Source organism: Colletotrichum fructicola, assembly GCF_000319635.2.
Source record: "Colletotrichum fructicola Nara gc5 chromosome Unknown KSG_Nara_v1_contig07, whole genome shotgun sequence".
Classification (NCBI taxonomy): domain Eukaryota; kingdom Fungi; phylum Ascomycota; class Sordariomycetes; order Glomerellales; family Glomerellaceae; genus Colletotrichum; species Colletotrichum fructicola.
Genome location: NW_027094057.1, coordinates 2879234 through 2893565, shown reverse-complemented (window position 1 = coordinate 2893565; position 14332 = coordinate 2879234). Strand labels below are relative to the sequence as shown.

General features: G+C 54.6%; 1 protein-coding gene across 1 annotated transcript; it reads right to left on the bottom strand.

Annotated features, from left to right (window-relative positions):
• Window positions 1–2050: 2050 nt before the first annotated feature.
• Window positions 2051–3321, bottom strand: CGGC5_v012512 (Secondary metabolism regulator LAE1; the record flags this gene model as incomplete). Its single annotated transcript, XM_032030378.1, has 6 exons — window positions 2051–2084; window positions 2172–2738; window positions 2796–2867; window positions 2938–3083; window positions 3138–3228; window positions 3308–3321. The coding sequence occupies 6 exons, from the start codon at window positions 3319–3321 to the stop codon at window positions 2051–2053; spliced, it is 924 nt and encodes a 307-aa protein (XP_031889983.1).
• Window positions 3322–14332: the final 11011 nt, after the last annotated feature.

The following is a 14332-nucleotide window of genomic DNA, read 5'->3' as shown; positions in this document are numbered from 1 at the left end:
CAGAGAGAGAAAGAGTTGCTGTTTGTCTGGGCTGGGGCGTGATGCGCATGAGAACGCACCCGTGACCTGTTCTGTCATATGCAGGAGGGACCAACGGCGTCGTCAAAAGTGTTGGTGGTTGTGGTTGTTGTTGCTGTTGTTGCGTACTCCCTAATGCGATGCATGGTACTGCCTTCATCGCCCATTGTGTTAGGAAATGTTGATCGATGATCTACGCGAACGCCATGCGGTCGTTGCCCGACACAGCAGGCAGGGGAGAACGGGGTGCCATGGCATGGCATGGCATGGCAATTAAAAACCACCACGTTGCATGGGGGCCTGAGAGAGAGCACAAAGGGGACAGAACCAACAGGCGATGGGGCTTGCGATGGTCGAGTGCGATGCGGGTGAGCATGCGGGAGTAATGTGCTCCTGCAGGGTGAGGTGGAGATGGATGAACGAGTTGTTGGCAATGAGAAAGACACAAAAGAAAAAGAAAACGATAAACGGGAGTTTCTAGGCAATATTTCTCTCCGATGTTCGGATCGAGAACGCCAGTTTGCTTTCCAAAGCCTCAATATGAAGACGAGCGCCTGGCTACATGGCTCCAATGTTACCCACCATCCAGCCGTGCAGATGCCTCCGTGCCCGGCGCGAGCCTAACGAGCCTTGGATATGGTGTCATTCGTTTTGATAATGCTCGAGTCACCGGGTCTGGAAATGCAATGATGGACGAAGGTCGTCATTGGGCCAGAGGGTCGGCCTTGCTTTATGCGGCCATGACTTTGGGTCGCTCATATGGCTCTATTTACACGACTCCATCGGGGAACGAGGAGGAAAAACAAACGGAGGCCGTGAAGACCAGCCAGGCGCGGCCCGAAACGAGTAGCCAAGATCACGCTTTCATGCCGAGAAAAAACATGCCATTTTTTTCCTGCCTGCTTGCTTGCTGCCCCAAGAAACCACCAGCAAGCTCATTGATGCGCCCGTCCACACCACACACATGCATGTTGATACACAATTAATACCTCGGGGAAAGATCCTCCCAATGTGAAGATGATTCAAGATACGAAGATTTTTCGAGCTGTAGGTAGAAAGTGCTTGAATTCCCCAAAAATTTTGCCAGACACAGAGGAAGTTCCCAGAATCGGCCGTGTACAAATGAAAGAGGGAAAGTAACGTAGGCGGAAAATGCAACTGTCAGCCTTCTTCCATCCGCAACTCTGCAAGGCGAGGCTTCAGTGGCTCTCGTTGTGGCATGTGTTGGGATAATTGCAATGGCTCAGGGTATATTGGTGAAGTAAGGAAGCCAGTAACGACGAGAGGGAAATAAGGCGGATGTTGACTGCTCGCGGGGCCCTGTGCTGCAGGAGACGTCTTGGCGAAAGCTCAGATCAAGTCATGTGGTTGAGCTGGAACGGCCGACAATCACGGCCGACTCAGTACCATCTTCCGCGCTTTAGAAGAAAACGCCCGTCTGCATCGGACGAGTGGGCATCCGCCGAGTCCAGTTTGGGTGACGTGCAGTGGCTAGTGTTCAACCACGGAAGGCCATCCGATGCCTTTTTTCTGAATTTGCGAATTAGGTGTGATGCCAGCCGTCGTCGACATGAGAGTGTAGAACAAAATGACTCGACGTAATTTGGCTCTGTCATCTTCGAAGAGGATGAATTCGGCGCGTAAGCACTGCCTGGCCTCGTCCGTTTGCCCAGCCCCATTGAATGAATGCAGGCCCCCCCGGAGAACTGAAGTCCCTAGACTGAGCCCATCTTCGGCCCCCTGTCTGTAACGCCCTGTAGACACCAGGAAGGGCACCAAGGCCTCGGATCGATGCGTTTGGTGTGCACAGGAAAGTGTTCGCTATAGTTGTCCAATTGAGCGGCGTCGCTTTGAAAGATATCAAACGTGGCAGTTTTTGCTCGTCCCATTGCGGGCCAACATAGGTTTTGACGGGAGGGTGACAACAGGAGAGAGCTGCTAACGAGAGCCTGCCGCGACGTAACCAGCGAGGCCCAATCTGCGAGGAGGGATGGTTGGAGCCATCGGCAATCTGGTTTCCTCCATCTTGAAATCATTGGATCGGCTTTTGTGCCGTCCACACGTACCTGTGATGGACAATCAGTACTTGAATATACATACACACGATTGGCCGTTGCAGTTACCGCAACGGCAATTTGCATGCGGAAACTCACATTCTGCAGTAGGCGTGGACGCTGAGTCGGCAGAGCTCCTGCTTAAGCACTTCCACGAACTGGTTTACTTGATTGGCAGTCCAGGGTTCTGGCGCGTACCGGGTGAATGGTGCCATTGTCATCGCTTGGAGGCCGTGGGTAAGCCCGAGATTGAACCAGCGGCCGAGTTCCTCCTCATGTTCATCAGGGCGCACCCATGGGTTGATTGGCAGGTTGATCACCTGCTGGCTGAAGTTTGTGAAACCCATGGATTCAAGGGCGGCCTTTGTGTCGAAGATGTCGATGGGAGCACCGAACCTTCTCATCGCCTGAGACAGCACGACGCCCCATTGGCGGAGAGGTGAATTCGGCGAAAGAGTATTATCGTCACAACGGAAAACCCATTCGATTTCCACCTGCTCAATGAAGCCTCCAGGCTTCAGGTGCCTGAAACTTCTGTTGTACAGTTGTTGCCAGTCTCGCATGGAGCCGAGCATCATTTGCATGTGGACGAAGTCAAAGTATTGCTCAGGATACTGCCACGGATCTTCGACGTCGGCACGCACGAACTTGACAGTCGGGGGGATGCTAATGGCGAAAGGTGAGCCCACGCCATGGCTACGTTGAGCACCGCAAAACACATACCTGCCGGGTTGAATTAAGGAAAGATCGAGTCCGATGATGCTCTCGGGGGCCTTTTGGGCCCAATGAAGCTTGCTGAGATGGTCCTTGTCAGCTATTTCAGTCGTTTGAGCGTGGGAGGTGTATCACGCAGTGGGTGTCTTACTCGGCAACCTCGATCGCCCAAAACCCAGTGCCTGCTCCGAGATCGATAATGCGAGAGCCTGCTGGTGGGTCGGGAATGCTGTAGAGTGCCTTGTTCCTTGCAATAGAGATCATGTTGTGGAAAATGTCAAGTCTGTCTTGTTCCTCCTGCTCATCTTGTCAGCTTGAAGACCTGAGGGAAAGGAATCATTGGAAACGCACGTCATCCACGGGAAGTAGGTATTTACCACTACGATATCCGCCATAAGTGCGCCCATTTTCAGCATAGTCGCCTGGCACCTCTGAAGTCCCACTATTGCGCATCAGAGTCGGCATCTTGGTACTCAGTACGAAGCACGCATGCTGCGGCCTGCCATTGAGGAGCTACATACCTTTGTTGAGACATGGCTACCATGCGTGTGGATTTTGGACAGACGGATGGCGGTGACGAATGGCGTAGCGTTGTATGACCGTACAGCCTGAAGGGTGTCTAAGAGCAGATGTTGAGCAGCAAATACTGGACCAGACTCTGCGCAAGTTATTGGGTTAGCGTCGTTTGAAGCTAGAGCTGCGAGGACTTGGAGAAGGGCTGGTGTATGATGTGACACTGGCGATTCTGAAACATGGAGAAAGGGGAATTGGGCTGAAGAAGTGGGAATGAGACAGCAAAGCAATTTAAAGTAGGTGCAGTAGTGAGTCTGAGAGGGAAACGAAACGAGATGACGGTGGTAGCGCGGCAAGGCGAAGGCAGCTGCAGCAGCAACCTAAGTTAATGGGATGGGAGCAGCACGCACACACGCACAGAGCCAGGCTGGATGTCATTCATCCAGGGAAAAATGGCCACCGAGGGGCAGGCTTTTTATGGGGAATGCGACCCAAACGAGGGCGGGCTCGAGTGAGGGTGTCGAGAGTGACGGGGAGCGAGAGGCAATAACCCACGACAGATGTAACAGCGAACAGCAAGAAAAGGGGCCGATGGCTCTGGGAACGATGTAGCGGAATTGGTTGCTGCGAAGAAGAAGCTGGGTAACTCGACTTCTTGTATTCCAAGAGCCATGGTACCTTACACTGACACCGCCCTCCCTCTCACTCACACAGACACACCTCGACAACAATACACGATAGAACACTCCCGATTAGGCAAGGATTCCACCACAACTATGGCAGGGGAAAGCAAGTTGCTGTCTGTCTGTTGCTGGCATGGCCAGAACAAAACTGGACGGGCAAGACAACGCCATACTCTTGCATTTGGCAGTGCACTTGCACTGATGGCCGGACGACACGCGCAGGCGCGGACGGACGCGCGCGTATACACGATCTCTCTGCTCTCGCCATTACAGCGGCCTCTTTGACAAGGTTGCTGGCGCGGGACCACGACAACTCATGGCCCAGCCAACAGGTCGGCTGAGAAGGATGCGACCAAAGAAAGAAAGTAAGAGGAGAGAAAAAAAAAAAACACATCAAGTCTCGTTCCGCTTTCGAATGATGGGGAGGGTGGGTGACATGGGGTCGAGGTGGTGGTAACTCGCATGCTAGGGCAGGGAGAAAAGGGCCGCGTGCTTAAAGGCTGGCCAGCGTGCGAGTACATGTACCTGCATGGGAGAGGTCGCAATCATGGCCGCCAACATGGCATAGGAGATGAAGAGTGGGAAATTGGTGCAGGTTGCATATGTATGCGTTTGTGTGTTTGTCTCCGTGAGACGGAAGCTCGTCTTGAGGTTTGAGATGGACAGACAGCGATTGAGGCGGGTGGGTTGGGCTGGGATGGGATGCAAGGCAAGACAACGAAGGTTGAGAGCAAGTAGTTGTTGACATACCTTTGCACAGAGACTAGTTGGTCGAGATGCTGGTGAAGTAAGAGAAGACCGGGGGTTCGTTTGGGATTGCACAAGTCGAGGAGGTCGTACAGACGGGGACCGGTGCTGCGGTAATCGGCCTTTTTCGCCCTCGTCGTGTGCAGGTTGGCTCGAGGCGATAGGTTGCGAAACGATGGGCAGCGTCGCAAGAGGCGAGAACCGTTGGTCGGGTCGGGCTGGGCTGGGCTGAGTCTGAGTGATTGATTGTTGGGGTCGAGTTCTCAAAAACGGCTATGTCAAGAAGCCTTGGCACAAATCGTGTATAAGCCAGCCTATGAGTAGGGTCAAGTTTGTGATGAGCTGGACTCGAGACAAGGTCGTTCAACGGGCCCAAGTTTGCGATGATGAGGTGAGGGTGGTGCGGCAGAAGCAAAGAAAGAATGGCAGAAACCAAGGGCAGAAGCTGAATGGTGGTTGAGATTCGGGGGCCGTGTTTGAGGTCGAAGTTGAGGCCGGTCGCGGTCACGGTCACGGTCAAGCTCGAGGTCGAGTTCGAGGTCAGGGTCGAGTTGAAGGTCAAGGCCGACGCAAGGTGATGTGATGAGGCGTGTGTGATGCGAGGTAAGGTAAGGTAAGGTAAGGCGGGCAGGTTAAGGTGTGGTGATGTAGGTAAGGTATGGAGATGCAAGGTATGTGAGCTACGCTACGGTGCGGTGCGGTGCGGTGCGGTGATTTGTGAAGATACCCAGTCGGGCAGGTCAAGCCAGCAAGCAGGTCTGGTTGGGTCTGGTCTGTCTGTCGGGTTTCGTTTCGGCGACGGGCGGGAGCGGGAGGAACAGCGATCTGGCGGGATGGGATGCACCGAGTATTAAAAGGAAGGGGGAAAATGTCCAGGCCCCAGGTTCTTGTACAGGATCTGTCTGTAAGTGACGGGACGGGGAGGGGAGGGGAGGTGTCGGTCGGTAAGTGGAATCCAGGGCAGCATAAAAGCAACAGCAGCACCACCACTACTACCACTACCACGACCAGACGGCACCACTACTAAGGTACTAGGTAAGGCACTGACGGGATGTTGTTAGATCCAGCAGGACGAGCGAGTATGGATGGCGTCGGCGTAACACCAAGGGGCGACGGGCCAGAGAAACACTTACGCAGCAGGGTCCTTGGAGGTACTCGACTTGGTAGCCGACTAAAAACACGGGCAGAAAGAACAGAGCCACTGCAAAGCCAGGCACTCCTCGTCTTTGACGATGAGCCCAGGTTTACCACCTAGGTATTAGGTAAGGTAAGGTAAGGAAGGCAAGGCAGGTAACTAGCCGTTAAGGCAAGGTACCTCAAGGTAAAGAGAGGTACACCAGAGAAAAGGTACCGTACCAGGAACGGAGAGTAGAGTAGCTCCAACCTGGAAGTCGGTCTGTGTCTACGAGCGAGCTGCTGCACTGCACCACCAAGCCAGGACAGGCCACCTGCTAAGTTTAAAGACAGGTGTGGGCTCGCTGCTGCTGCTGCTGCTGTCCTGCAACGTTGGAAGAGGGGGGTGAACCCTGGACGGCGGAAGCAATCAAAAGACGCCGATGCAAGTGAAGAACAAGCGCAGCTGCACTGCACCACGCCCGGAAGGTCCCCGTCTGTCCACAATTGTTGTATGTATGCGCCTGGGCTTGCCCCTCTCTCCCCTGTGTGGTGTTGGTGCAAAGACAAGACGCGGAAAGGATTGGCGCTGCGTGCTGCGTAGTATTATCTGTCTCTGTACTGTATCTGTCTCTGTCTGTCGTCTCGTCGGTGTGGTCTGGTTGGTATTGTGGATGGTGCCAAAGACAGCAAAAGTATACTGCCTTAGTATGTTAAAGACAGATTGCTCAGTCTAGCCTGTCGTCGTATGATGTTCTAGAAGAGAGGAGAAAGAATGAGAGAGGTAAAACTAGACTGCGGACGCCTCCTCTCCGCGTCTCATCGTTCGGGGGACTTCCCACTGTTAAGTACAATTAGTGGGCATGTTTTTCTTTTCAAATTGTCCATCTTCGATTCCAATGCCTTTCTTTCTCTCCCCTGTCCCCTGTCCACAATCGCTCGCTGCGGTTGCCATTTCAATCATGTCTGTCCTGTCACCGCCCCGGGGCTTGGGTGGGAAGGGGAGGGGGGACAAGACTCTCCCGAGTCTGCCTCCCACCCCTGGTGGCCCTGTGGGTGTCGATGTGATTGATGATGGATGGATGGAGCTTGGACACGACCAGGCTTGTAAATATGCAATGCCTCCAAGCCGTAGTAGTGCAAGACAGGCAAGGTCCAAGGTAGTCGATGGCCTCTCCTCCTCTCTTGTCTCCCCAGTCCTTGTCTCTCTTTTCTTTTGCTCCAAAATACCATCATGGCAGCCCCGTCCAGGCCCGGAAATACGCAAGACGTGTGCGGTAAGGGCTAGTCATCTCAACCTCGCTTGCAATTTCACCCGACCCCGGACTAGAGGTCACGACTATGACACAGCGGCCGACAATTCTGCTTGGTCGAGAAACGCGAGTACGCAGATGGATAGATAGGGTCGTTATAGGTAAGGAACGGGACGGAGACTTCAACAATATTGATTAGGACGGACGAGGTCGAGGAGGGCAAAGTCGTTCACGGAGGGGGGAGCCATGACATGGGGCCGAATCCACCAACAGGATCGGAGGGGCGTAGTGTAATTCAATTCGTTCGTTCGACTGCGGTAAGGGTGTGTGTCCTGCCCTGCCCTGTAGACTGGAGGAGTCCAGTCCAGGAGTCAAGGTATGACGACGGCAACATGCAAAGGGGGATGGACGGATGGATGGATGGTTGCTGGTAACCCGTCTCCCGGGGCGTTGATTTTTATTTAGCACTGGAAGATTGTGTGCATTCTGCCATGTTCCGTCCAATCCGCCAGCCCTCCTCTCGTCGTCCCCTCTCTCCATCCCACCCACCCTACTTTTGCTTCTTCTACTTCGTACGCAGTACCTTGGGTACGGAAAGTACAGTTCCTGAACATGTCCTTCTCCTGCCTCGGAGCCCTGCCCTAAGCCATCCCGCGGCGGTAGAAGGTACAGTCGGTACGCAGGTACCGTACACTGCGTCTGTCTGCACCTTGCTAGAACTTGCCTTACCTTCCGCAGTAGTGATGGCTTGGCCCCCGCTGAGTGCGAGCCTTTTGGCCCTGTGTGGCGTGTCATGCCTGAACCGTCTTAGTGCGCGGCACCCTCGAATCCTGTCTTTTCCCTCTCTGTCTCTCAAAGTCCGTTGATGTCAAGGCAAGGCGAGGCAAGGCAGACCGAAGACGCACATGGCTTTCTCTTTGTGTGTCATACGGGGCCATCCGCCTCTCAGTCTCTGTTTGTCTGGTGCACTCATTTCCTTCCTGCGTCCAGACTCCAGCCTCCCCTCCAGAAGCCCGGTTGGGATCAACTGCATAGCCATGCAGACCACCACACTACACAGTACTCCGCGCTACTGTACGTCTACCAGTAGGGTAGTTTGGTGGAGAGGGCCAGGGGAGGGTATCCGCCTGCAGATTTCAGATTCCCACTCTTCATGTTCCGTCACCTCACCTCCTTGGGCTAGTTTACCAGACAAGACCAGCTGCATAGGGCAAGGAAGGCAATGAAGACCTGGCCTGGCTGGGTGTTTCAATCATTTGCTCTTCTCTGCTCTGCTCTGGTCTGCCCTGCTGTGCCCTGCCATGTCCATGGTATATCGAACCCGTGTTTGCGTCAGCAATTGACTGACCCCTCTGTCGCCTTTCCCAACGTAAGGTAAGTAGTAGCAGCCAGCAAGCCTTACGATGGACTCAAAATCACTCGGGACCCGACGCCTGGCTGTGGACGACGGTTTTTAGTGCCCGTTCAGACTGTCTTGGTCCTCCCTGGCAAGGTCAAGGTCCCAGAACCTGCGGCTAGAAACGACCAGGAGCCCCGGCAAGCCCTCTTTGCCCCGGCTGGTTTCTTTTCCTTCCCCCTTCTCGAGAAGTTCTTTTATAAGATTCCCTGTAAGCCATCTTAGGTCGTCCACTAGGGGGGGCCCTTGCAACTCTTCCCGCGCCTCCATACCAATCGTGCGTCCCTTCTCTCGACCCTGATTCGGTGAAACATCCTGGATTCCCTTGAGAAGCCAGTGAGTGTCACGGCATGACATGGGATAGGTGGGGAGGGGAAGCAAATGCAGACTGCAGACTGTAAACTGCAAGGCGAGAGAGACTACGGATACCTACCTTACGTGACCTTACGCTACCTTACTATGTATGTCTCCGTAGGTGTTATTCACTTGCCCATCCCGCTGGACTCCTCCCCTTGCGAGTGACTCGGGCTCGTCTGGCTACCACTACCTAGGTTAACTTTATGGGATTCCTGGGTTGCCCTCCTCCACATGAGTAGCTTCCCAAGACTTTTGTTACTGATGCCAAGCATTGGGAAAGGGAAGTGGGATGAGGCAGGCGCGCTTACGACTCACTCAACAGCGACCTGGCCGTGGTTACTAGGAAGGCAGAGACGGAGCTTCCGACTTGCAGTGGGAAGAGTTTCGGACCGCAGTTGCATGTGTTAGGTTGGATGATTGCCGTCAGGCTCGATGTCTTGCCTCTGCCAACCCAACCGGACCAACCCGTCGTCTCTGCCAGGTTCACCTCTGCAGGCGCGCGCTAGAATGCCTTACGGATTGAGATGATTTCACTCTAATTTTGGAGTGGTTGCCCTTCCTGTCTCTGCCCAAGTCGTCCTATCACAGTTGGCGGGCAGTCTGCCGTAGCGAATGAGAGAGCAGTCGGGCAGTTAAGGTATCCGTAGTTGGGTAGGTTGGTTCAGCCAGCAATGCTCTCCAGCAAAGACATGTCTCTTACTCCTTCCATCAACCACCACTTGACCGATGCACCTCTCAGACAACATCACATCACGCCGCACATCGCTGCGCACTCCAGTCCACGGTCCAGCTCACGTCGTTGTCTCCGGTTTTCCTTGGCCCCTCAATGTCAAGGCTGCAGTGCAGTGCAGTGCAGTGCAGTGCAGCAGCGCGAACACACCGCATCCACGTCACCAATAATGATAGATGCTGCCGCCGCCGCCTCCATGCGCGTTGCGGATACAAACTTTGCCATTACATTAGACATGGACCTGGACCTGGACGCCGCTCTGCTTCTCCAGACCAGCGGGACACCCTGGGAGTCGAGTCTGGATCGACCACCCCTCCGGCAGGCGACGGCCGGATGAAGCAGAAATGCCGCCTCATTCAACCAGACAAAATAGCTCATCGATGCGCGCCATTCCAGGACAATCGCCCGAGAGCCCAACAGGTGCTGTCCTGAGTTAAGTTGCCGATCTCGTCCAACAGATGCGACGCCGCAGAAGCCGTGCATCATGCCAGTCGGTGGTGTTGTGATGGTTGGTGGCTTGCTTGCCCTGGCCAATCGAGTGCAACGTCGACTACGAAACAAACGAAGCACATCCCGTCAACTTGCATCCCGCGGTACCGACTCACCGACCCGGTCGCTTCCCTGATGCCACCTCGGCCCATTCGACCTGTCGAGCCTGACTGGCTCACCACCGTCATCCTTGTGCCTTGTCTCTCGCGGAAGGCCATGAAGGCTTTCCGTCGAGAAAAGCAAGCTGGCGGGAGACGAGGATCAAGAAACGGCCCATGCCCAAGGGACTTCCTTGGTGCAGAAATTGGCAAAGTACTTCGCCATCACCCAGTGTCTCGGGACGAACATTTGTAGAGGCACTTTGCAGAAACAACAGCGACAAAGACGAACCAAACCCAACCATCGCACTGTCAACTTTTACGTATCGTTCTGCCTCGGCCACGACAACATCCCAGTCATTACTTCCGCTGCGTATAGGCTGCGCCGCCGAGTTTCACCAAATAGAGCCGGCATTCGCATCCTTATCTGTGCTGATGGAGAGTCATCACAATCTCCAACCGTATACCACACCCTCAAGATGACGTTCCAAGCGAGTCTCATGCTCGTGCCAATCGCTGATGGGCATGTCTAGACTGAACTGATTGTCATATCGAACGGCATCCCTCTGTCACGACATGAATCCCGACACCGCGACATGCCAGGCCCGACTTGGGTAGTAGCCTCCAGGACAAAGCGAGGTTCGCCTACAAACACAAACCGACGGACAAGCCCATTCAACAACACCTCGTACACCTCGGCCTCGTCTACCGCGAGGCGAGGACGAGGTACCTCGCCTTGGGCAATACGTACCTCTTCTGCTCTGCAGGGGTGACGTCGGAGCACCCAGGTTCTCGGAATTCCCACCCACCAATGCCCCACGAGGTGCGATTCGGATTTCCAGGGACACTGACGACTATTGCATCGAGCCCAGCCACTTAGCTTGCGACATCACGCGGAAAACGCGCCGACAAGTTCATTACATGATAATCAACCTCCCTAGGGAGGTCTGAGACCTACATCACAGTCGCTCCATTGCAGTACGAATCTGGAAGATCACTGAGACAGTTCCGGAAACCGCCGTAGCAAGGCCTCCAAGGGGGTGCTCCCCGTGCAAGCTGCAAGGCCGGAGAGAGATCTTCTCCTCATACCCGTCAACCTCCGTATCGGGGCGTCGCTGGGTCCACGAGATCCTGCCAGGTTTTGTTCCTTCGCGGACATTTGCTGTGACAGTCGATGTTACCCATCCACAGAAACGCATGCACCGCTGTTCGTTGGTACCCCCTCGGATCCTTGACACGGGTCCTTGACACCAGAAACAGAGTGTTGGGGAGATGGATCGGAGCTCAATGACACCGAGCTGTGTTCCCAAGAGCCTGGCACGCCTCGGTGCATTGCATCACATCATGCAGCCACTTGTTTCTGCAGCACGGCAGGCACCTCGTTCGCAGCGACATTCGCGTCCTGTCTGTCTGCGTGGCGCAAGCCACCGAGTTTGCAATGGCCGAGACGAAGATCATGCTCACAAATTGTTGTATTGCGGTATTGCTTCGCTACCAAGTAAATCAAATGGCAAAATCACGTCCGTTGACGACGACCGGCGACGCCTGGAAGTCACGCGTCCCAGCTAGTTGGCGTCGATCGGCGGGAGCGGTAATGCTCCCACGAGGGGGCGAGCAAGTCCTTAAGCGGTTAATGTACATTTATCACGGTCTACGCCATTCGACGTCCCCTTATCCTTTGTTTAAGCTAGCCTCGGACCTGGAGAGTGTTCGATGAGGATGGCCCCTCCTTTGTCCCAAGTTGACCCTCGGCTTCCAAGAGTGAAATTGAAGTCGCGATCCTTCCCAGCATGCTGGACCGAAGGGGTGGGTGGTGGCTGTCTAGGGCACCTCCGGATGATTGGCCTTTGCTGGCGACTATTCCACGCCTTTACTCGTTCTGGTCGGCGGTGCATACAAATACAACCCAGGGTCCGTAGTGGTGTCTGAGGCTGACGTCGGGGTTAGATGAGCTGGCAGCGGTGATGATTCTCGTCGACCCTTGACCCCTGAGCCTACGGACCCGACAATCTGGTTCAGGCGCTACCGGGCTCTGCACTTGGAGCAGCCAACGACACCCCGGACACCGCCACTAGCCCGTCACCTGAGTCACCTACCTGGGCGGAAAGGAAGATGAGCAGAACGATGTGGGCCTTGCTTGGGGGCCTTACAACAGGCTTACGAACCCGAGGCACCGCGGACGACGCGCATCGAAGCACCTCCTTTAGACTCCTCCTTTCTATCCGTACCTCATCCATCCCCTTGCCGCGTTCCAGCTCGACCGACAAATGGACCCTTGCCCGGAATAAGACATCATCACACCTCCTTCTCATCTGCTGCGCCGTGGTTGCGGCTTGCAGAACCGACACCGTACCGTAGCGACGGGACAGCCAAGTTACGCTCAGGTCGGATACAAAGCTCTACTACGAGAGACATTGGATGGCATAGACGGCGCCAAACTTTAATCGAACATAACCGGTGTCAAGGCACTTTGGCTTGGACCGTAGCTACCTAGGTCTGGTCTGGGGGCACCTTTGCCGGCCACACAGACGGTCGATGTTCTTTTCGAGTCATCTTGGTTTCCCCGCAAACCGAGCGAGCCAGCATTGGAAACCCACGGTCGCGACTCGCGGCTGAGTGTCATCGTCACGCGCTGTTAGATTCACAAAGTCACTTTTCGAGCCGTGCTCACTCGCCTCCTGACTTATCTGTCCAAGGACTACAACTGGACACCTCGTTCTGCCAGCCAGTGGTTCCAAATAGCTGTCTATGCAACACAATAATGGTGTTGGTTACATCGTCCGAGAGGCCAGGCCTTCCAGCTTGACACGCAGCTTACAGCCTTTCCGGGGTGTTAGCAAAACCCTGGCTGCCACAGGGGCTCTCGCGTTGGAAAGCAACCATACCGCCAGTCTGGCCGAATTCGCTACATGCCGTTCTACACCTGTGGTTGGCTCTCAAGACATTGTGAAATGAGCAGGCACGAATGGGTCATTTGTTGCACCGCATTGGAGTAGCGGTTGGCCAATTGCTGGGGCCGAATGAAAAACCCAGTCGAAGTCTCCCGTGGAAGCAGGACACTTGGCCGTGCGAACATGGACCAACCCTGTGATGCTTCCAACAACGTTCGGCAATTACTATTTCCTCAGCCCATGGCTGCAAAGGGACAAAAGGCCAGGGAAAACAATTGTCGCAGCCAGAGGTTGGAAAGAAGCAATTCGAACGGATCTCACTGCTTTGCACTTTGGGAATACTCCCTGCCAACTAAACTTTTCCGGAACCTGCCGAGGGAATGTCACATTCTGCCAGTCACCCGGTTCTTCTATCAACATACAGAGTACATACTTACTTAGTAACAAGTCAAGGCCCGGCAGCTCTGCTTCAGGTGCGGCAAAGCAACGCCGGCGGTGCCTTCTTGTTAGCCTCGACCGCCGATCGCAATGCAGCCAACGTCCATCTCGTTGTTACCCCAACGTGAGACCGAGAATCTAGGCCAAAGTTCTCTGAACTATCGAATTCTTTCGCGATGTCCTAGCCACCCAGGACCCCGGCTTGGATGACACTAAACATGGCGCAAATCCACCTTGTACCAAACACCGAGTGGCCTTAGACACGATTGCAATCTGCAAGTGTTGTTGATCATACATAGGTTTGGGAAAAGGGTGGTCAACAACAGAAGGAATGCGGCACAGCATGGTCATCCGTCTTACGACCGGGTGAAGTTCCATCACCCAAACCCACAGTTGATTACATTAATTACACTGTTTCCAATTCAAGCAGCTTACAGCCGGCGCAACGAACAGTGAAGAGCAAAATCTCCGACCGAAGCTGGGAAACAAGGCACAGGATCCTGGACGGAATCCTGCAATAGCGGTTCCAAACTCCCGGGTCCAAGTTCGCACTCTGGCGCAACTCCAACATTGACAGGCAGCCGCGAGAACGTGTTGCCAAGCCCAATTGGCTCGTCCGTTTGCTGTGCCTCTTCGCTTAACCCGCTCAATCTCCCTAGGACTTTTGACTCGGCTTCGGAACCTTGGGCCAAACTGTATCGGTCGATGCTGAAGACCACGGGAACAGGGTTAGTATGAGGACAATACAAACGGTGATGTTGGTCGTAGGCGCTGACACATCAGATTGCCAACGGGCGGTCGGCCGCCCATGGTCCACGCCGGCCCCTCGTGAGGGCGA